At 30.0% G+C, this 24,977-nt stretch overlaps 1 protein-coding gene across 1 annotated transcript in view; it reads right to left on the minus strand.

Annotated features, from left to right (window-relative positions):
- LOC113388067 (methyltransferase-like protein 9) overlaps positions 1–24,977 on the minus strand; it is a 120,284-nt gene that overhangs the window by 2,728 nt on the left and 92,579 nt on the right. Inside the window, exon 3 of the mRNA XM_026625477.1 lies at positions 448–873. Coding sequence (XP_026481262.1) covers positions 448–873 — 426 coding nt within the window. The remainder of the gene's footprint in view (positions 1–447; positions 874–24,977) is intronic.

The raw sequence follows: 24,977 nt of genomic DNA on the forward strand, positions 1-24,977 counted from the left end.
CATTTTTCTTATTCATAAACATGAATTTATTATACATATTCTAATATTGTCTAGGCTCATAAGTAAATTGAAATTTTTGGCAGATGACAGTTTGCATTTGTTTTCAATGCCAAACAATGTCTCAAATATTTTCAAAGTTAAACAATGTCATGCCGGTTTTTTTCATTTTTTTCCATTTATTTCTATATTTTTATAATCACATAGGTACATCCTAAAAATATTCCTTAACAAACTTAAGAAAGATTTATCAAAATCCCAATAATCCTTTAGGAGAAGTATATTCTCATACATCATTACAGGAGAATTTTATATATAAGATAAAATATATTTTTGTGGAAAACCTTAAACTCTATTTTTGTGACTTCTACAATAATTATAAAAATAAGTTTTAAAATTACTTCGAATTGCAATTCGTAATTTTAATATTCATGTAGTCTTCACATTTACCTGTAGCCTCTTTGAGCAAGACGATTCCGCATAGTAGTTGATATTTCAGTAACTGAAATCTCTTCAAATAATGGTTCCATTCGTGCCGTTATATCGCCATCACCAGCACCTAAATCCAACAAACGGCCCTTGACAGGGAAAATAGTATCTGATATTTCAATATTTTTCAAATTTGCAAATTTACTAACAGTCCCAGAAGTAAATTCTTCTTGATCATTTGGCAATGTTTCTCCCTCAGACGTTTCAGTATTCTGACTGGCGACAATCTTGTAATTTTTTTTATCTTGATATTTCGTTTTTAATTCAAGAGGTTTTCCGATTTGTTTGGAACCGGTAGTAAATCGATTTTCGTAATATCCAGCAGCGTTTAAAAGGCTTGCGATTTGATTTGTCGAAAACACGAACATAGAACCTCGATGAAGCCACCTAAAAAATAGAATTTTGAAATAATTTCATATAACAATGCTTAATAATTATCTAAATTAATTTTTGTATATACATATACACATGCTAGGATAGAATTGCTTAAAATAGATATTAATTATCTTCCCGTGGGGTAAGATATAGTAATCGGGAAAAAATTTGTATGAAAATTTGTATACATCTTTACGTTCAATGTTTAAAGGTTTCTGAACATTTTGGCATACCTCAGAAAAAATGGATATATGTGTGTGTGTGTATTATGTATGTATGTATGAATGTATGTGTGTATGTATGTATGTTTGGATACAATTTTTCGACCACGATTTCGGGCGCACAAATTAACCGATTTGAAAGGTTTAAAAAACATTCGATTCCTATTGATATGAAAGTTTGATAATTGCTGATTAGTTTTTGGTGAAGAAAGGTTTCGGAGATATGGGGCAAAAAGTGCCAAAAACGGTAATTCAGTTTTTGAGAGAACGGAGTATTCGATTTGAATGATTTAAAAAACATTTTACTTGTAATGTCAAAATGAATAATTGATGAATTTTGGTAAGGCAGGTCTAGCGGTTTCTAAGATACAGAGAAAAAAGTAAAAAAAATGATATCTTTTGGTCAAAAATAATCATTAGACATATGCACATCAGATTATCAGATTTTTGTTTACAAGTTTTTAAAAATGAGTGTTAATTTTTTTGTTACAACTTTGTTCAGTTTTTAATTTTTAAAGTTTACTTGTATGGTTCAAGCAAATTTCAAAATTTTCCGAAAAAAAATTCAAAATTTTCAAAAATATAGTTAACTAGTGGTGTATATGGCATCGTGCCCTAAGACAAATTGCTAGAACTTCCCGTGCCGTAACGAAATGTTCGAGGAATATTAAATCTTTTCAAATAGATTATTATAAATATCGTAATATTGTCTAATATTTATAAGAATTATATAAACTGAGTTACAAAGTTAAAAATATTTGTTTAAAGTACATTAGAACGTTAGAATTACAATTGAAATCTAAATTAGTTTCGATATACAAAAAAATATTATTAAAAAAAATTTAAAAAAAATAAAAATAAAATTGAACGAAATTTTTTTTTCCAAAAGCAATTATTTTGTTAAAACAAGCAGAAAGTTTTTTAAATCATTCAAATCGGACGCTTGGTTCTCTCAAAAACTGCCTTTTTTGCACATTTAGCTTTGTATCTTCAAAACCGCTGGACGTGAAAGAAAAGTTGTATCCATACATACATACACACACATACACACACATCCATTTTTTCTGAGGTATGCCAAAATGTTCAGAAACTTTCAAAACGTCGAGAAATGTAAAAATTTTCAATTTCGATTTTTTGACGATTACAATAACTTACCCTGCGGAAAGTTAAAATTTTCAAAAATATCAGTTTTACACTTCAAATATAAATTTTAAATTTACAATACAGTTTCAAAATGCATATATTTAAAATGCGTATTCTAATCGTAAGAAATATATCCTCAGATGGATTCATTCATCCACCTCCTGCTAATGTAAACTTTCTCAAGTGCTTTGAGCGATAGGATTCTCACAGTATATTTTATGAATGATAAAAATTCAAAGGAATAAAATTATCCATTTGAAAATGTATAAAACAAATGTGGTAAATCATTGATCAATTTTTATTGAAAGTTTCAGCAATTTGCGTTAAGGCACGATGCCCTACGCCACTAGTTTGATAATTAATTAAAGATAATAAATTGGCCTACTATTGAAATAATGGGTTCTAGTAACATAGACGAATTTGTTATAAGTCTTAGCCGTATTTTTTATTTATAGGATTTACAGTAAAAAAGTAGTATTCAGTGGCTGTTAATTCCTAGTTAACCAACTAAAAGTATTAAATTAGTTAAAAATTATGTTAAATAAAAACATGCTAGTAATCGCGTTATACAAATATGTTTCAAAGTTTATTTTGCTTATCGAAAATCATTTATTTAGAACTTCATCAATATCAAATCCTTTAGACGATGTACGCAAATAATATTCTCGCAATTGAAGTCTTTAAAGTAAATTCATTTTGAGAAGAACTCATCGTAATATATTTGTATCATCAAACTTTTAAAGATTTCACATCAAACCTAAATAAACCATAATTCCGAAATATTTGCACAATTCAATATATCGTGAAAATGCTTCGATTTTAATTCTGCTCTGGCAAACATTCGCATGTATTTACATTTAAGCTTTCTTTAAAAAGTAAATAAAATATCGAAATTATTTTTTAACAACTTCATCCTTGAGATACGTTCGCGAGAAAAAAATCAATCGCGCTATTTCCTCATGTGACGGGAATAATAATATGTGAACACACACGGAAGTGTGCGTTTGCGTGTGTGCAGATATTTTAACGCGAGCACTTCGCAATTTCCATATAGCCGGTGGAGCACCCAGGGATCCGCGGGACAAACTGTTTCCAAACTGTTAGAGAAAAAATCATAGAATCATAAACGTAGACGCTCTTATTAAAAAATCTTATGATTACAATACAAGACTTGTTGTGATAGATGGTGAAAAAATTATTTCAGTTATTATTATTATTATCTTACTATTTCTATTATTGTTATTTTGTTATAATTTATTATTTTTCTAGTATTATTTTATTATTCTGAAATTTTATTTATATTATTTATTAATATTATTTTTATTATTATTTGCTTATATTTTATATTAAATCATCCTATTACGGATATTATTTTCATGTAAATTCTATCCTTTACACTCTTATTTATTTAAATTTTTGTTATTATTTATCAATACTACTAGATGTTAATTATTTAACAGTTGTAATAAATATTGAAATTAAAAAAAAAAAAATCTCAATGCCAAATGATATTTATTAAAACTCTTTTAACGTCCCGTGGGGTAAGTTATAGTAATCACAAAAAATCTAAAATATTGTTTTTGTATATCTCTACGTTTCAAATGGTTCTGAACATTTTGGCATACCTTAGAAAAAATGGATATGTGAATGTTTTGGCTAAGGCAGGTCCAGTCGTTTGCCCCGTAAAGATACTGGGCAAAACCTACATGAAACAGCAATTCAGTCGGTGCTCAATTTGGAATGAGCTCAACTTTGGAAGAGAATGGAGCTACCGATTTGAATGATTCAAAAAAAAAAATTCACTGGTATGATGGTGTGAAGAAGTAATAAAAATTTTTAGGAGGCCGAGTCGCGTAGATTTAGAGATCCAGAAAAAAGTTCAAAAATTGCCATTTAAGGGTCACAAATTATCATTGGACATAAGACATTATTAGATATTTAAATCTCTTTAAATTTAAATTTAAGTTTTTTAAATAAATTATTAGATATTTTATAGAGACTTTAATATTGAGTAAGTTTTTTTTTTCATTTTTTTAAGTTCCGTACCGGAACTATTGTTAACTTCCCGTAGGACAAGTTATAGTAATCGCAAAAAAATCGAAAATGAAAATTTTTGCATTTCTCGACGTTTCAAAGGTTTTTGAATATTTTGGCATACCTTAGAAAAAATGGATGTATGTGTGTTTGTGCGTGTATGTATGTGTGTCGGATACAAATTTTCGTCGACGATTTCGGGAACACGGATCGACTGATTTGAATAATTCAAAAAACATTCGATTTGTATTGATAAGGAGACGTGCTGATTAGTTTTTGGCAAAGGCAGGTCTAGCCGTTCCGAAGATACGGGGCAAAAAGTGCCGGAAACGGTAACTCAGTTTTTAAGAGAACGGAGCGTGCGGTTTTAATAATTCAGAAAACATTTTACTTCTATTGACAAGATGAAGAACTTATCAAATTTTCATGAAGGCAGGTCTAGCGTTTTCGGAGTTCTAATGAAAAAAGTAAAAAAATGCCATTTGGCGGTCAAAAATGATCATTAGACTTATGCACATCAAATTGTCAGATATTTTATAGAGATTTTAACAATAAGTATAAATTTTGTTTACATTCCTATGGGTTCCGTACCAATGTTTATCCGTTAGACAGCGACGCGGCGCTTACGCGCTTCATATTTTGTCTCTATGCAGTTAAAGCAGTACGATTGCTTCGAAAAAAAGTTCAGATCTTCCAAAATATGTCAAAATAAAGAAAAAAAAATTTTTTCAAAAAAAAAATTAAAAAAAAAAAATTTTTTTAACATTATTTCATAATGTTTTTGTTAGATTTATATAAAGTTTATTGCATATATCATTTTCAGATTAAAATGGGTAGTTGTAATTTTATTATAAAGTAAGTAATGAGAAAAAATCTAATTCAAGCTAAACTTTTTAGAAAGTCAAGTCAACCCGGCAGAAAAAACATAATTCCGGCAACAGGAAAGCAAGATTGAAAACTAAAACCGTCGCAGCCAAACCGGGACACCTTATTATTCTAAATCTAAGAAGCATTTTTTTTTTTGTTAAATGTTTTGCCGATACTACAGTACATTAAAATCACCAAAATTTTCAAATTGCTCCCCTGAAATTACAAATTGGCCCCAGGTGGGGCGTGCGCCCCACGTTGGGAAACACTGATTTAAATAAACAAATTTAGTGTATGCATATTTTTCGAAAAAACACTTTTCTCAAGAAACATCAATAAAGTTATAGACTTTTTATAGGCTAGAGAAGTATGAAATACATTTGTCATTTTCCTCTTGAAAAAATCAAGAAAAACCTGTTGTGCATCATTGTTCTATTTTATATAAAGCGAAAGAAAAATGATAAAACATGAAAATATTAAGACAAATAAATAAGTGATACTAACTTTGGATCAAATATATTGGTGTCGTGCATAATTGTTATAATAAGAAGTAGTCTGGAAAATAAAACAAAAATAGACAAAATATTTTTTCCCTTCAGATTCTTTAGAAAGGAATTTTTAAAGTGAACAATTTCGCAAAAATCTAAAAAATGAAAAAAATATAAATAATTTTTAAATTGGTTTATTGAAAATTTATCTGAAAATGCATATGTACATTTAACTACAAATAGTAAATATATTAGCACATGAGCATTTATTAGCAAACCTATGATTTTTAATTTATTTTAATTGTGTAATTCTCCATGATTTTAATAAATTGTGAAAATTTCCTAAAATTTTCAACAGAGCAATTTATACTCCAACATATAATGCAATCCAATTTATACTCTTAACATATATGTTATGTATGTAATTAACTCAAAATAAAATTAATTTCAAAATAATAATTGTTTATTTCGTGTGGTATATATTATAGACATGTATAACCAATCAGTATATTATATATATATGTAAAAAGAAAATTACTACAACCGATATTTATTTTAAATCGTAATAAAAATTCAACTCGAAATCAATGTAAAATTTCTTTCGCGCTTTCATAATATCTCAGTGCGTTTTTCAGCAAAGCTCGCGGCGAATGAAAAAAATTGGCGCAAATCCCAAGAGCTCAACAACATGAGCACATTCACTGAGGTTTGTGACATGTAACGTAATAATTTTAAACTCGGTTTCAAGCATTTTTAAACAAGAGAGAATCGCTACATCGGCATGCTTAAGGTGATAGTCGAGAATAAAAGTAAAAGGAGGCGTAAAGATGAAATAATGCGCTTTCTTATGCAGCAGATATCGCAGAAATTCATGTTTATATTTTACATGCTTTATATAACGTCATTTCTATTATTGAAGGTGATTAAAGGATATTTTAATAACGCAACTGGACGGCGGTATTAGTAGAATAATAGTAATAGCTTCTATCGCGTTCAAAATCGCATAAAAATAAAATAATTAAAATCACATAATTTCATTCGGATGATTGTATATTATAATGTCATAAAAGTATATAAAAATTGTTGCTATCAGTAATGGGCGAGATAAACTATTAAAAATATTTTAAACTCGGAGGCGAAGCGTTGTAATCGCGAAGATTCCGAATTCAAATAATAAAAAAATATGAATCAAAATATAAAAAAAATAATATAAATATCAATAATAAAAAAATATGGATAAAAACATGTTTATAAGTCATTTCTAAACGTCCGTGGAGTAGATTTTGGTTTAATATCTCGGCCACTTCAAGGAATTTACTATTTATTACTTGAAGGAATGGGTGCAAATAATCCAAGAAATCAAAAAACAAAAAAAAATTTAAATGATTACTAGTATTGATGCATTAATTCATAATTTTGCCTTCACGTAGTTCAGAAGTATTATCACAACAGCTCATCAGGTACTAATGAAGTTCTAATATATTATTCTGTCAACACTAGACAATATTAGAATAAAATGTATTCATATAAACTAAATACTGGGAATTGCCGTTGTCAACTAAAAATGCCAAAAATTGCTCATTTAAAAATGGTGCCTATTTCGTTAAAATGTTAGCACAACTGTCCTTAATATTAGTGCAAAATTTGATCATCTGTCCATTTTTTTGTTATTTGCATTCAATTACTACAGGGGTGTTGGACGATTTTTACAATGGAAAAAATGTTACATAAAGCTAAAAAAATTGACACATAAAGCTTCTGGCAAGTGCGTCAATAAATGTCTTGCATAGATGAAAACGTCATCAAAGTCAACAAAATGGTACTGGAAAACCATTATTTAGGCTCTAGGAAGTTAGTTCGATTTATCGTATCTATCGAATCAACTACACCATCAAATTGGGCACGGGACACTTTGCTGTTAGACACATTCCACGAGAGTTGAACTTTCTTCAAAAACTTCACCGAAAGAAGGTGGCTGAAAAATGCTAGGACAAGTAAATTTGGACCTAAGCGCATCATGAAATATGGGTAAATGAACCCAGTCAACCTTTGACCACGTCGAAGTCAGTCAAAATCTGAAGACATGCTGCTGATTTTGTCTGATTATAGTGATGTTGTGCACTCAGAAATCGTTGCAGATGGTTCTAAGGAAACTAAAGGATATTTGGGAGTTGTGCGGAATTTCAGAGATATTGTGCATAAAAAACGTCCCGATTTGTGGAAAGAAAAACAATGGATCTCGTGACATGATAAGGCACCGTCGCATGAGGTTCATTTCATATACGCTTTTCGACCAAAACCTCGCAAAATGTCATGGGACAACCACTGTATTCACCAGATTCATCACTATATATCTTATTTCTCATCGGACACCGCTTTGGATCAATAGGATCACTAAGCAAAATCGCTAAAATTTAAATTATTTTAAAAGATGCTTTAACAATTGGATTAATTACTTCGAAGTACACCCTGGTTCGCGAGCAATAAAATTCTGCATAATGATCTGAAGCTGCCATACAATAAGGACTTCTTGAAAACAAGATTGACTAATCATCATCAAAAATTAGAAAATCACTCGAATTCACTCGTTCTCTCCTACACCAGAATCGAGAAAAATGAAAAAATATGGCCAATTAACTTGATCCAGTTAAATTGCATCTAATAGTACATATCCACTGGGGTAACTACTATCTATAATTATGTTTCATAAATTTCAATCAAACCAACTCACAGAATTTAACTAATGTTTTGATTGTTATTAAATAACAAGAACGAAAAAAATAAGGTTGACTTGAGAATATTTCTTAATCAGTTAATGAAACGCCAAAATATTATTTTTACTAAGTAAAACATAAAAACACAAAATCATGCAAATAAATTTAATTACAGAATTAACTAGTGAGATGTATGGCATCATGCCTTAAGGCAAATTGCTGGAACTTTCCGTACCGTAACGAAATGTTCGAGAAATATTAAATGTTTTCAAATAGACTATTATAAGTAAATACTGTAACATTGTCTGATATTTATAAGAATTATATAAACTGAATTGCAAAGTTGAAATTATTTGTTTAAAGTATATTAAAACTTTATTAAAAAACGTATATTAAAAACTCGATTTCTATTTTCTGCACTCTTTGCTCTTTATCTCCGTAACTGCTTTTGCCAAAAACTGTTCAGCACATCTCCCTATCAATAGGAATCGAATGTTTTTTGAACCATTTAAATCGTATTGTATCATACATACATACACACATCCATTTTTTCTGATGTATGCCAAAATGTTCAGAAACCTTCAAAACGTCGAGAAATGCAAAAATTTTCAATTTAGATTTTTGAACGATTACAATAACTTACCCTACGGAAAATTAATATCCTAATACTAATCATCTCATTAGTAGAGGGCTCAAATAAATTTGAGAGAAGTGATTAAGCATGATTATTTAATAAGTTCTTTAAAGTAAAAAGTGAAAACTAATCTTAAAAGCCATCTAAAATTGTTAATAGTAGGTAATTAAAATATATATTGGAATTACTAAATTTATTAATAGTGTTAATTAAAAACTTTTGCTGATGTTAATAGTAAAATATATGGTATATACTCTTTTATGCTTTGGTTATTTTGTCTAAAACTTTCGAATTTTAGCGTTCGTAAGCAGAAGTTATGTGCGAAATGAAGTTAGTTTATGCGATTACTTTAAGGTGCAATAGTTGTCAATGAATATTAAAGCTCAATCAAAGCTCGGAGAAATTGCAATATCTATAAATATTTTCTATAAAACTATAAATGCTTTAATATCATCTTTACACACAGTTTAAAAATGCATGCTAATTATCACGATTAGTTTTTTCAATAGAAGTTAAAATTCACATACCGGTTTATTTATGGCCATTCAAGAGTTAAGTCTATTTCCATTATATAGTCAAATACATAAAAGCATCCCTAAAAAGAAAAACACATTGAGATGAATATAATAACAGTTTAAGCGCCGTTCCGCATACGCGGCTCGAAGACGCATTTACTTTAAGGGAGCCTTCAGCTAACGTAAGAGAAAGGGAACAGGCTACAAAATTCAACAAAGTACGTCAGTAATATATGCATGTATGTAAAGCATATAAAATATACCTATAGGTCGGTTCGTCCTATACGTTTTCTTGAAAATATAGAAGACCAAGGTGTCTAACACATTATACTCGCAAAGTATGCTGTCGCCCCGTGATATCTGAATATGCCGGGCACATATGGAAAATAAGAATGTGTACGAGGAAAGAGTCAGGTTTCCATGGAAACTTGTGAGATCCGGCTCTAAAGACCAATATCACATATGCATAGCTAAATGTGTTTACATGTGCCCGTGTATGATTAGAGGGACGCTGAAATGAAAATGTGCGCAGAAGATGGCCGTTCCGGTCATATGCAGCACAAGCGATGTTCAATTTGAAAATTGAATTTTTCGCATTTTCATTTCGCATACAGAATGGAAACGAATAAATATTAAAATATATGTAATGACATACACTCTCGATATTATCATATCGGAGATGGAAAGAGGTGTTGTTAATGTTCTAAATGTCTTGTATTGATCTCATGAGAGGTGTTATGTAACATGTTATCGTAGGATACTTATATTTGCTCTCATGAGAGTTTCAAAAGGTATACATTTGTTATAGATGTTACAAAACTGATTTTTTTTCTTCTAATTATGCATTTTATAGCATATACAGTAATAGTTTATGTAGATTGGGCTTAACAAAACTTAAATTTTAGGCAGTACATTTTGCAGAGCATTAAATTATTAATACTATTAATGAGAGAGACTTTAAAAGGCTGCTAAAGACATATATCAGTTTTATTAACTTCCCGAAGGAGAAGTTTATGTTTTCATAAAAAAATCCGACTCGCTGATTTTATGTTTTCATAAAAATTATTGATTTTTGAGAGTTTGTTTTTAGAAAATACTCCGAGTTAACGTGGTCGTTCGTTTTCAAATGTGTGTAATAATTCCACTCGGAATACTTTTAATGACTCATAAATTAATTTATTTTTTATTGATTAAGTCGATTAATTACACATATCGGGAAGTTCATGTAACTTGCTTCAAGGCTAAATACCAAACGTTCTAGTTTCGATTTTGTTTTTATGTTTCATCAATAGGATAGGGCGGGGCACAAAGGTCTAATTTGACTTTAAGTAATTATAATTTGAAAACAAATGAACTACATCCTAATACATAATGCTCATCAAGCAAACAACTATCAAACTATGTTCAGGAAAATTCCCAGTTAATTCCTAATTATAGAAATGTATTATTTCAACTGTTTTCCTAAAGTTGGTAATTTATCGCATATTACGCCATAGGCGAGGTAAAATAGGACAGACAGGGACAAACAGATCCAATGTTTTTTTTTTAATTTTGAAGGAATTTTACGAAATAACACCTAGAATATTCAACCAATGCACAATATAAATTTCGTGAGCACATTTTTGACAAAGATGACATGTGTATAACCTTGATCTGGTATTTTGTCAGCAATATCCATCAGCAGAGTTGGAATAACTATTAATTTAATTTATTTTTTGTAAAAATGTTTATTATTAATTGCATTCACATTTTTATTTATTATTTTTTATTGTTTACATTGTAAGGGTAAAGTTTTAGTTGGTCCTTTTTACCCCACCCTCATGTAATCAATTTTAGAGGTCATAAACAAAGATGCCGAATATAACTTAAAATTAACAATACATCTTATAAAACAATTAGATGCATAATTAAAAATTATATTAAGGTCTCGTAAACTAAACTAGATGTTCATAACCAATAAATAGACTTTCAAACGTAGTCGTGATAGCGACATTTCCTGATTCAAGTTAAAGTTAGTACCACATCTTTTGCCCTTTACTTTTAAATATTGTTGTTAAAAAATTCCTAACTTCTGTTTTTGAGATAATGGTGGTAGACCATTTTACCCGCATGATTTTACCTTTATTCCGGCATCAGTAGCAATTAACTTTTAAATTTTTTTTTGTATTCATAATTGATAAATAAAACAAAACAAAATGATCATTTCTAAATACAATATCAATACTTTAAATTATGAAATAGATTTATTTGAATAAATAAACATGTTTGTGTGACTTTTACGATCTTAACATCAGCATAACATATTGCCAAAAATAAAATTAATTATTTAGAAATGCTCAGAAAATAGCCTAAACCTTATCTATGAGCAAATCATTACTCCGGGAAATAACAACCAATTTTCTCTTTTGTTATTCCCGTAGAAGTCTATCTAACAATGATATACGAATGGGTGGGCCAAATCCGGCGCTTTCAACTTACGAATAATAAGCCTTCAAAAAAACAGGTCCTTTTTAATGTATAATTATATAGATAGCATATGCGGAGTAAGCATTCAATACACATCCAAAGCGTTTTCGCGTCAAATTAAAATGTAGATTATTAGGGTTGTAGGATGGAACAAAGAAACTGGGGTAGGAATAGCTCTTGGCTACGCCTAAGATTTCACTCGCGTCTTATTTGGCTGCCGTACGAGTTATTATGAAGGTGGGGTACGCACTAAGAGCACATATATGCCTAATATGATTGATAAACAAACTCTAAGTAGGAAACAGAATTTATCACTTTAATATATGAATATATTAAAAGTATAAATAACAAATTTTAAACCTTATTGATATTTAAGAAAACAATCTCTGTAGCATTACTGACAGGTTATGAAATTGAATAAAAATAAGGCGCCATACAAAGAAAATTCATACGATGAATTTTCAAGAAAAAATATAAAATATCAGTCTAATCCAAGCTGTATTTTTCACTGCCTCCAATGATACGGTTGATTAAATTGCGTTGTCTCAAAATAATATATAAGTCAAACATATTCGAAAAATAATTAATGTAATATGGCCACTGTAGGATTTAGCAGATATTTTTTTCAAATTAATAACAAATATTTAGTTATACTTGGTTAGTAACTCATACTACAGTTTTTAAATTGTTAATCGATTCTCACACAGCCTGCTTTCAACTTTTCATGTAATTCAATAAATAATAATAATATTATGATTTTCAATTTTCCAAGCTACGCAATGTATATAAAATATTTAGATAAAGCAATTTTTACGCTTACATATTATTATTACTATTAGCATTACATAACCGAAAAGACTCTACATACTGTGTAACATTATATGGATTTACCTGTATGTAAAATCGTATCCTATAGTGTTCTTTCTTATAAATCAATAGAAATCAAGTTTTGAAACCTTGACAAACAGAATAATATTTATAAAATAATTTTTTGATACAAAATCATAATTGTTTGGTTGATATTTATGCAAATCTATGAAGTATTGAGAAAAAAAACAATATCCTTCAAATAGATATTTATTAAATAGATGCATGATGCATTTGAAACATAGATAAAAAATGAAGCAAGTTACATGAACGTCCCGATGTGTGTAAATAATCGACCTAATCAATAAAAATAAATTAATTTGTGAGTGATTAAAGTATAAAAACGAACGAACACGTTATCTCGGAATATTTTCAAAGAGCAAATTTTTAAAAAATCAATAATTTTTATAATTGAACCAGTTTCCGTAAGACTTTAATGGTTTAATATGTCCATTAAGATCAAGTACTCTATCGTTATACCAAGTAAATCGTCCAATTTTATATTTAACACACGTCAAAAAAACTTCTTATTTTCCAAAACTTTGATAAATTTTTAAAATTAAACTACATGTTGTAAGACCGTAATATTTCAGTAAGTTCTATAAGGAGATCATGATATATATCGCCAAAAAAGTTCCATAAAAATCAACTTTTTTCAACAGTTAATTACAAGAAAACGGCTCGGTAGATTTTCACCTAAAACTAATCAGTATCATTCCCAACTAATATCTTTTGAACAGTATTTGATTTTTCAAAATCGATTCGGTAGTTTAAATGTGGCTTAAATGTGGACGAAACGCACTTTGACACTTTTTCAAATAACAAAGAAACGGCTTGGCAGATTGTCGCACAAAACTGACAAACGATAGTCCTCATCGAGATACATCGATTTTGGGCACTGCGGTGTGAAATGGCAATGGAAAATCTCTCACACTATTCTTTCCTGATTCGAGTCGGAGTTTAACTCAACTCACAGACCTGCCGCGGGTCAAAGCACCCATTATAATTATTATTATTATTAACTACATAATATATAATGACAAATCAAAATAGCTTACATATAGTTAAATAAGTTACAAATCCTAAATAATATTTACGTTGTACTGTGTTTTGCTTGACAGTCTACTTCATAGTCCTTGTCTTTCCAACATTTCCCAAAGTTGAAAATATAAAAAGCTTTACATAAGTTTATTCTTAAGTATAAATTAACTGGTGAATTACTATTTTTTTTTCTGATATAATGTGAAATAAAACTTTATGCCCATTATTCCAAAAGGTCCTTTTCTGATTACATATTCGTAAATCCTTATTAAAAATATAAGTATATGCGATTATACGAAAACCTTCACTACCAATTTTAAATCACTCCTTTAAGATTAATATCTTCTATCTAGAGAAATGACCATATGATCTAAAAGTAATTTCGTTGGTGACTCGAACAGAATTTTCCAATCACACATATGTTTTTCATACAATGTCCTCGTTTTGTGTTAGTATCTACGTCGTTCTTAGAACGAAGACACATTTGCATGCCCTCTTTATTCCAGTCTCCTTGCTTTATTCTCTTCTTTGCCGTCAGTATTTGCGAGTAACAAAGGAGTTGTGTGCTTCAGGAGTAGATGTAACCGCATTTGTTTCTTACGTCACGTGTACCAAACAATATCAAATAAAAGAATTGATCATATTTACATAGACAATGATGTGTTATTTTAATAATATTGATAAGAACGGAGCGGGGCTTAAAGGTCTGCGGGTAAAAAGGTCTATCACTTATATCTCAAAAACAAGTAAAGTTAGGAATCTTTTAACAACAATATTTGAAAGTAAAGGGGAAAAGATACCAGTATTACCAGCCACCGCCATCTTACGTCGTTGCTATCGGAAGATTAACGTCAATGTTCAAATATCCATAACAAAAGTACTTTTATTTGTTGCTAGTTTTTTCACGAGAGCTCAATATAATTTTTAAGTATACGTTATTTAATTATTAACTTCCCGTAGGGTAAGTTATGTGTAATCGCAAAAAAATCGAAAATCAAAATTTTTATATATCTTTACTTTTCAGAGGTTTCTGAATATTTTGGCATACCTTAGAAAAAATGAATGTATATGTGTGTGTGTGCGGATACAAATTTTGGTCGACGATTTCGTGAACACGGATGAAGCGATTTGAATAATTCAAAAAACATTCGATTCGTATTGATAAGGAAACGTGCTGATTAGTTTTTGGCAAAGGCAGGTCTAGCCGTTCCAAAAATATGGGAAAAAAAGTGCCAAAAACGGTAACTCAGTTTTTAAGAGAACGAAGTGTCCGATTTGAATAATTCAAAAAAAACATTTTACTTGTATTAACATGATGAGGAACTGATCAAATTTTCATGAGGCAGGCCTATCGGTTTTGGAGATCTAGTAAAAAAAGTAAAAAAAATGCCTTCTGGCGGTCAAAAATGATCATTAGACATATGCACATAAAATTATCAGATATTTTATAGACATTTTAACAATAAGTATAAATTTTGTTTACATTCCTATGGGTTCCGTACCAATGCTTATCCGTTAGACGGCGGCACGGCGCTTACGCGCTTAGATATTTCGTCTCTATGCAGTTAAGGCAGTATGATTGCTTTGAAAAAGAGTTCAGAATTTCAAAATATTTCAAAACTACACTTTTCTTCAAGAATTCTTTTTTTCAAAAAAAAGTAAATTTTTGTCAAAAATTTATAGTTTCTCAAAAATCTAATTTCTTAGAGTAAATTTTTTTCAAAAATGTTCTAAAAATCTTTAAAAAAAAAAAAATTGGTACGGGAAGTTTCAGCAATTTGCCTTAAGGCACGATGCCACTAGTTTTATAACTTGTGTTGTTAATTTAAAGTTAGATTCTACAGTTCCTTTAATATAGCCTTTATAAAACTTACACGTGAGTGGGGTAAAAAGGACCAACTGAACCTTCGCCTTGGTAAAGGTGTAAATAATAAAAAATAGTGAATGAAAAGTAAGTTAAGAGCAAAGCTTTTTTACATATGTTAAATAAGTACTTATTCTGACTATTATGATAACTATTTCTGACGAAATACTAGATCAAGGTTGTATACATTGTTATCTCTGTAAAATTTATATTTTGCATTGCTTGAATAATGTAGCTGTTGATTCGTAAAATTCATTTGAAATTAAAAATAATACATTGTATCTGTTTGCCCGATGGCTGTCACTTTTTACGCAAGCTATAGAGTAATTTTTGAAAAACAGCAAAATACTTATTTGTGCAATGATGACTTAACTGGGAGTCTTATTGAACATAGCCAGATAGTTGTTTGTTCGATATGTTTTGAAAACATATTTTTACAATGATGAATTAGCTTGGAATTTTACTAGCATAGTACAATAGTTGGAACATAGTTCGATAATTGGTTGTTTGTATGTGTTATGCAATGCAATGTAGTTGGTTTGGTTTTCATACAATAATTGCTGAAAGTCAAATTGAGACCACGACTTATCCTATTCCTAAGACTATTTTTGAGAAAACTATGGAAATAGAAAAATAGCAAATCAATTTGGTATACCGTTTTTCATGATAAAGAATAGACCGCAGAATGACAGAGATTTGTGTGGATTTTGAGACACAAAAAATCGTCAAAGTCCATGATAATTTTGAAACACTATGAAACACCAACTCTTTCCTCGCAACATATACAAAATCTATATAAAATTTGGCATTATTAAAAAAACATTAATGGAAAAATCTTTGTATTTTGAATTAAAGTGATGAAAATTGACATCATTTTGTCAATGGTTAAATGAAATGCCTCATTTTCCTCAAGACGAAAGCACTTGACAGCCGATTTGTCATTTATTCTTATAGCATTAACCAAAGTAATTTGACAGTAATTTGAAGTAAATCATATGAGGAGCTTTAAGTTCATATGTGGCGGCGCGACTCTATCTCCCCGGTTACCGTAGCTTAGAAGGAACCGAGGCCTCGAAGTCTGGGTGGGGTGATGGTGAGGGTATCGTGATGGTGAGGTGGTGCCTACATGCATACAGTGTCCCGGGCAATTTAATAAGATCTCCTCTACTATCGCGCGCCTTCGTACGCGTTCGTACATTCGCGTTTTATCTAATATGCAAAAGCGTACACACATGGATACTTATAGAGCGACCTCCGGTCAAAAATTTACTCGAAGAATGAAAATCAATTCTGAGGACAACTTCGGACGTACTCTTAACTCAATTAAGTCATGTTTATCTACATGTCAATATAGAAATCAGAATCATATTGTAAGAAAGTGATGTCATTAATCAAAATACAGAACTCAAAAACGACATACGAAAGAAAAGATAATGCAGGAAAATAAAAAGCAAAGCCTAGAAATGGAAAACCTGAAAACAGAAGCAAAAAAGAGGTGGTTTTTATACCACAAAGTAAAAATTATCTAGTGGTCCATGTGACATCGTGACTTAATGCAAATTGTTGGAACCCAAAGATACGTAAATAAAATGTATACTTATTATCAAAATTTTACTGATCTCAAAATTAGTCTTAAGAACTCATCGGAAGTTGACTCTGCTATTGACAAATTTAATAAAACACTTCATGATGCTGCTTTAACTGCTACTCCAGAAACAACAGTTCAACACGATCAACCTCTATCTTTTGAAATTAAAAATTTAATCTCAGAGAAAAGGAAAGCAAGACGCAAATGGCAGTCAACTCACTTTCCTTCGGATAAGAACACATACAATAACTTAAGCAATAAACTAAAATCCAGATTGAAAGAAATTTCTAACCAAAACTTCAACAATTACGTATCAAACCTAAATAGATTTGATAACTCAATCTGGAAACCAATTAAAAACAAATTAAAACCACGTATTCAAAATCCGCCTGTTAGATGGGATGATAGCAATCATCTATCTTGGGCTAGGAGTGATGCAGAAAAAGCTAATTTATTTGCTCATTATTTAAGTACAGTTTTCAAACCAAACCCAGATTACTCTAACGCAGCGGGCCTTAGCTCAAATATGATTCCTTCTCACAACTCAATGAATAGCATAAAGTTCTTTTCATTAAAGATTATAATTGAAGAGATAAGTAAACTGAAAAATAATAAATCTCCAGGTTGCGATTTAGTGACGGCAAAAATGTTGAAAGAACTGCCAAAGAAGGGATTCATCCTTCTAACGTATATATTCAACTCAATAATTAGATTAAATTATTGGCCAACTCTCTACAAAACATCTGTAGTAAAAATGGTCCATAAAAGCGGAAAAGATCCTAATATGGTTACCTCATATAGACCAATCAGCCTTCTACCAATTGTTTCAAAAGTGCTCGAAAAACTCCTGCTTCAACATATCTTAACTAGCGCGAATATATTTCCAGAACATCAATTTGGCTTTCGGAGTCAACACTCTACAATTCAACAGTGCCACAGAATCGTAAGAGTCATCAACAATACCTTCGAGGCCAAACAATTCTGTTCTGCAGTCTTTCTAGATGTGAGCCAGGCTTTCGATAAGGTGTGGCACAAGGGACTTTTATCCAAGATTAGATCGCTACTTCCATGTGGTTATTATAATATTCTAGAATCTTATCTCGCCAATAGAAAATTCAAAGTACGGGTCAACACTGAAACTTCAATATCTCATCAGATTGAGGCAGGAGTTCCACAAGGCAGTGTTTTGGCGCCATTTTTATATATCCTATTCACTAGTGATTTTCCAACTTTACAATCAACCACAACAGCTACATTTGCTGATGACATAGCAATTCTTTCGACACATGCTGATGCATCTAAGGCTACGCTAATTTTACAAAGGCATCTAAATGTTATAGAGGATTGGACAAAAAAAAATGGAGAATAAAAATAAATGAGAGCAAGTCTGATCATATAACATTTACACTGAACAAGACAACATGCCCAGGAGTACATTTTTATGGCCAAGCAATTCCAAGCACCGAATGCGTCAAATACTTAGGTATGCATTTAGATCGCAGGCTCACGTGGAAGGACCATATTCGCGCCAAATTAAAGACTATAAAAATTAGAACCGCTGAACTATACTGGCTACTGGGACGCAAGTCAATTTTATCGATTGACAATAAACTTCTAATTTACAAGGCAATAATAAAACCCATATGGACTTATGGCATTGAATTGTGGAGCTGTGCAAGCAAATCCAACATAGCGTTAATGCAACGTGCCCAATCGAAAATGTTGAGGCAGATTACTGATGCTCCGTGGTTTGTTAGTAACAAAACTTTACACGACGATCTTCATATTGATTTAATAAACAAAATAATACAAATCAACAGTATAGAACATTTTCAAAAACTACAACATCATTCAAACCATATAGTCTCTCAGCTTCTTGAGACATCAACTTCAAGAAGACTGAAGAAGAAGCTGCCCGAAGATAATATGGAGAAACCTTAGATAATATGAACAGAATAATTGAATCATTTATTGAAGTGATTCTCTAAATATGATTGTAATATTGATCTAATAAATTTATATGTGTGTTTGCAAGTGTGTGTGTATGTGTGTGAGTGAATGACATAAGCCAAATAGCTCATAGAATAGTCATGTATTCTGATTGCTATTGAAAATAAAAATTAAAAAAAAAAAAAAAAAAAAAAAAAAATTATGAAATATCTGATAACTTAATGCGTATGTATTTAATGATCATGTTTATCGCAAAATGGCGTTTTTTACTTGTATCGATCAAATTATAAATCAGACATAATCTATAATATAAAAATGAATCGCAAAATGTGTTGGTGAGCGCATGACTCAAAAACGCCTGGACCAATTTGGCCAATTCTTTTTTTCAAATGTTCGTTCAAGTCCAAGGATGGGTCTTACGGCGAGAAAAAATAAAATAATTGCCGGGAAAACCATAAAACAGCACTTTTCTTTTTCACATACATACGTTTTCTAATTAAAACATAGAATCAATTTGAGGTTTAATTTTTTTATAATGCGTAAATAAATAAAGTGAATTAGAGAATTTATAAAGGTAAACTGGTGTTAGGTAAATTGGAGGATATGTAAAATGGTGGAGAAGAGAACTGGTAGATAAACGAATATGTAGACAAATAATTAGGTTGAAAGGTTAATTGGTAGACATGTAGAACGAGATGACAGGTAAATTTGTAGGTCGGTAAAATGATAGATTGATAAACAGGTTGATAGATAAATTAAGAGACGAATTCTAAAACAGGTAAATTGTTCAACAGGTGAATTATTGAACAGGTTAGGTGGTAAACATTTAGAACGAAATGACAGTAAATTGGAAAGCAGGTAAATTGGTTAACAGGTAAAATGGTGTATTGATAAACAGGTCGATAAGTAAAATGGTAGACAGGTAAATTGGTAGACAAGTAAATTGGTGAAAAGGTAATTTGTTGGATAGCTGGTGGTCAGGTAAATTGGAAGATATGTAAAATGGTAGACAGGACAACTGGTAAATAGACAAATAAAAAGACGGATAAACAGGTTGCCAGGTAAACTAGTAGACATGTGAAACGGGTTGATAAGTAAATAGGTTGACAGGTAAATTGATAAGTCGGTAAAATGATAGAATGATAACAAGTTGATAGGTAAATTCGTAGACAAATTGTTGAATAAGTAAATTGTTGAATAGATAGTACTAACGGTAAACCAAATGTAATAAATACACATCTTCGTTCAACTTTTGAATTTAAACTAAATCACGGCAAAGCGTGAACGGGTATAGCTAGTAGTTTGAGAGTAGATACCTACTCTCTAAAACTTCTTAGAAATATAATTATCAAGAGAGTGCCAGCCGTGGCATGATCAGTAAGGACGTGGACTAGTATAAACTAGTCATATGTTCGATCACAGCCTCGGCCAGGCTCGATATCAAGCAGTATGACATCAAATTTAGTAATTTCTAGTAAAAATCGCATTTTCCGAAAACTGTAGCATCACATACAAGCCAACATTATTTGATATACTCGTACTCATCTTATATAGTACTTAGTAATAGCATAAAAATTGATTAACTAATGGGTTGCCCTCGCAAAGATGATAATAAATTAGGAATATAAGTTAGAAACAAGAATTCATAAACACGTAGTTCTGATCTAGCTGTTAAAGATAAAAAGAAATAAAAGATAAGGAATTTGATTATTAAACAGCATGCATTAATTTTTTAGTTTTTTGTTTGTTTTATTTTACGTAGCAAACTATACGATAAGTACATTAAGCTGCTAAGCACCTTCTGTGATTATAGCATTAGATCTCATGTAGTTTGATGTAATAAATTATTAAAGTTTCTTTCAAGTCACTTTGGTGGTGAAGGCTTGAGCAGGTCACACGCTTATTGCTTTGGATGTCGTCTTAGACGAGTTTTGTATGCGGAGCAGAAATGGTTAATTTATTCTTCCACAATTAGAATACTAAGGTCTTGATGTATTGGCGAGTTTGGTACAAACTTTGGGGTGTTCACGATCTGTTTCAAAATTTTACTCCGCTATGTTTGATTTACTAGCCGCACCCCATAGTTGTAGACCGTAGGACCATATTGAAACTAATCGTGAATAATATTTTCACCAGCCGATCATCTATTTCATATATGTACATCTCCACATATCTCCCACGCCGCATATGTGTTGCCTAGCTGGTGGCAGCTAACGTAAATATAACTGCGCACCGGCCGGCTAACTGTTTGCGAGGCTATAAATTTTGGAATTTATCGCAACGCGTCCGTACAATTACCAATGTGCGATTAATCATCCGTGACGGCAGAAGATAGATTACAAATGAAGAAATGTTTTATGTAAAACAATGAGAATTTTACGCCTACTGTTTATTTCAAATATAATTCATTTCGTATAAGAAAAATATGGGCGTTAGCCTAAACATTATTTTAACATAAATCAATTTTCCGATTAAGTGTGAAAGAAAGGCACAGTATGAAAATATGATGGTACTTCTCGTTTATATAACATTTAAACTTTTAACAGGTGCATGCTCTATCAAATTGAGGCTTGTTTATTTAAACAGAATACGCCAAATTCGAATAAAAAGAATTAATAAAATAATATTATTAATAATAAATTTTAGCAATGACACCAAAATATTGAATAACATAACTAAGAAATTATATCAGACCATCATTTATTAGTAAGTAAAAAAGAACAATCAAATTGTTACTTCCACGGAGCAACTGAAGCTGGAAAAGAGCTTTATTTAAAAAATATAATCTGCTTAAAACATCAAAAATGGTACAAATTCCATATAAAACTTGGTGACTAAATGTTGTTATTTTATAATGATTATTATTACACATTCATCTTTATCAATTAATTATTGACGGATAACTTTCAATCGATTAGTATTTAACAATCTTTAACAATGCCTATTAATAACATTGGTATACGAGCTTAGACATAGACAATTCTTAATTTATTTTGTACGCCATTTATTTATCATTTCGCACTAGAAAAATGACAGAAAAATATTTGTTTATAATATAATAATTTTTATTTCTAATTTTTTCCACTGTTTTTTTTCGATTAAAGTTGTTTATAGCGACTGGATTACTTGTTAAGTTCTTGCTATTAAATACCTGTCTCCTCGAATTTTTTAATTTAATTGGTAGGTAATCGCAAATATGAAGTTCTTTTATTATCATCTACGTGAAATTTGATTCAGATCTTAAGATAAGTCTACGAAAAGCTTAGGTTTGAAACCGAGACGTTTGAAAGGTTAAAAAGCTTTCTCACAGAGGCTGTCACTTGTGCCATATAAGATTTGATAAATGTTGTTTATGTCGGTGCTCATACTAATGTAAAGTTGGAAAATTGATATAATTTTCTAAAAATTTATTTTTTATTCATGCTTATAAAGTCTAAAAATTCAAATATAAATTTGGTGACAAATTTAAAATATTATTATACAAAAAAGAAAAATAAATATGTGGGATGTTTATTTCTTGTAACAGAGTTTGGCTTCATAACTTTAGAATTTTTCTTCAAAATTATGTTCAGTTCTTATATAAATTGTTCACAATGCCATAAAATATTTACTACAAATTATAAGAAAGATCTATCGAACATTTTAGAGTTGTACATTTTAGAGGTAGGTCGATAGTAACATAAATCAAAGCCGAAATTATCTAATCGCCGAGTTCACCAAAATATTCTAGTCAAAAATGAAAATTTTGAAATTATTTATTTTAATTTACTTATACAATCCACAATTTAAAATATGTTAGTATATATACATATATTATTTAACGACAATGCGTTACAATAAAATATACTATAAATTATATAATTAATATAAATATACTAATTTTCAATTTTAGAACAAAATCATTTGGCAAGGAAAAACGCACTGAGCAATTAAATTATAAAAACTTACAATGCAAATAAAATATATAGGTTTTTAACTTTAACTTTCATGTATTCAATTATATATTAATTTGCAATATTAAATAGCCTAATATTAACGCTTAAAACTTAAATTTTTAATATAATTTTAGTATCTTTGCAAAATATTATATAATGAATCTATACATTCCTTAGAAATCAAAGTTTTTGCATCACATTTTTTCACTCCCACAAAGTCCTTATCGTGTAGCAAATCACAAAAACTGCAATAAAATTGATATTTGTCTTATAACAGACTTTGTGTCGTACTTCATAACTATCGAATTTCCCTCCAAAATTAGTTTCGTTCTTTACATATTTTGTTCACAATCCAATATGCTCAAAAAAAGAAGTCGTCGTAGACATCCGCGAAAAATCTGGCCCGTTTGTGCCTCTCCGTGCTAGTATATGCGAGTATGTACGTAAAAGCATATCCATGTGTAACGAGGTGGGATAAAACGAATAGGGTGTTTTTGCAAAATCATATAGTACACTTATAATAGTATTTGATTATCTTATCTTTATCCGAACAGGGTTGAAAGCGCTGAGGACAAATAGAAGCAGGAGTGCGAATTGATAAAATATGGATTGAAGATAAACTACAGACAATGATTTTCTCTACTTCGAAAAGATTCAAGCATTTAAAATAAACCAAAATCGAAGTTTTTGTAATTTCTTTTTAAAGTAATGTCCAGAATACGTAAAACATAATCGAATGATAATTGTAAGTGTATTCACAATTATCATTCGAGTAATTCCACCTCGACACATGGATATGCTTTTACGTATTCACTTACCAAAATATGACAAGCTGCTTTATGGTACTTGAAATATCTTGGAATATTATCTTAATTTTTCTCAAGTTTTTATAAAATATATAGAAATTTTTACAACATATGTTATATTGCAGATTGCTTATACTAAAGTCCACATTTCAATTACGAATTACTCAAAATTTCATTACCAAATATAAATAATCCTACGGACTTATTAAACAATGTGTTATGCTTATAAATATCTAATAATTAAACGTTATCTAATAATTAAACAATATGCTACAAACTTTAATTATTTGAATTGAATAATTATAAATCAGTGTGTTTTAACCAATTCGAAATAATTTCAAGTATGCAAAGATTTTCAAAATTATATTTTCGAATAGAAACCAAAGATGCCCAATAGTAAGGTGACCATACGTCCCGGTTTGGCCGGGACAGTCCCGGATTTTACCTTGTGTCTCGAGTTTTCCTAAAAGCAATATTTGTCCCGGATTTCGTTCCTTTGTCCCAGATTGTCCCGTGTTTTTAAAAAATATGGGTTTGAACTGAATTGTTGCAATTACTTGATAATAAAATTACAATTATCCATCAAAGGTGTCAAAACATGAATCGGCGAAATATTCGACATAGTTTAAACTTTTCGAGTACACTTTCGTGTTTGGTGTCATTTTTTGTATATTCGTGTGATTTCTTTTATATACATTTAAAATTATCAATTTTTATTCTAAATATTTTTTTAATATATAATTGATATTGTATATTAATTTGAAGTAAATTAAATAAATTACAATATCAGTTGAGTATTTACGAAATTAGATTGTTAGAAAAATTAACAAGATTTATCACAGTTATTTACTCAAAGGAACGAACAGATACAGAATGTTGGAAACCTTTATATTAAATACAATTCAAAATTTAAATAATAATAGAACCCAAAAATCCTAAGAATTCGTTAAATTTATCAAAAATATAATGTTTAGAAAGTTTTT

The sequence above is a fragment of the Ctenocephalides felis genome, unplaced genomic scaffold (assembly GCF_003426905.1).
Source record: "Ctenocephalides felis isolate EL2017-DRISC unplaced genomic scaffold, ASM342690v1 CF-g0.4_SCAFFOLD_03572, whole genome shotgun sequence".
NCBI classification, from domain to species: domain Eukaryota; kingdom Metazoa; phylum Arthropoda; class Insecta; order Siphonaptera; family Pulicidae; genus Ctenocephalides; species Ctenocephalides felis.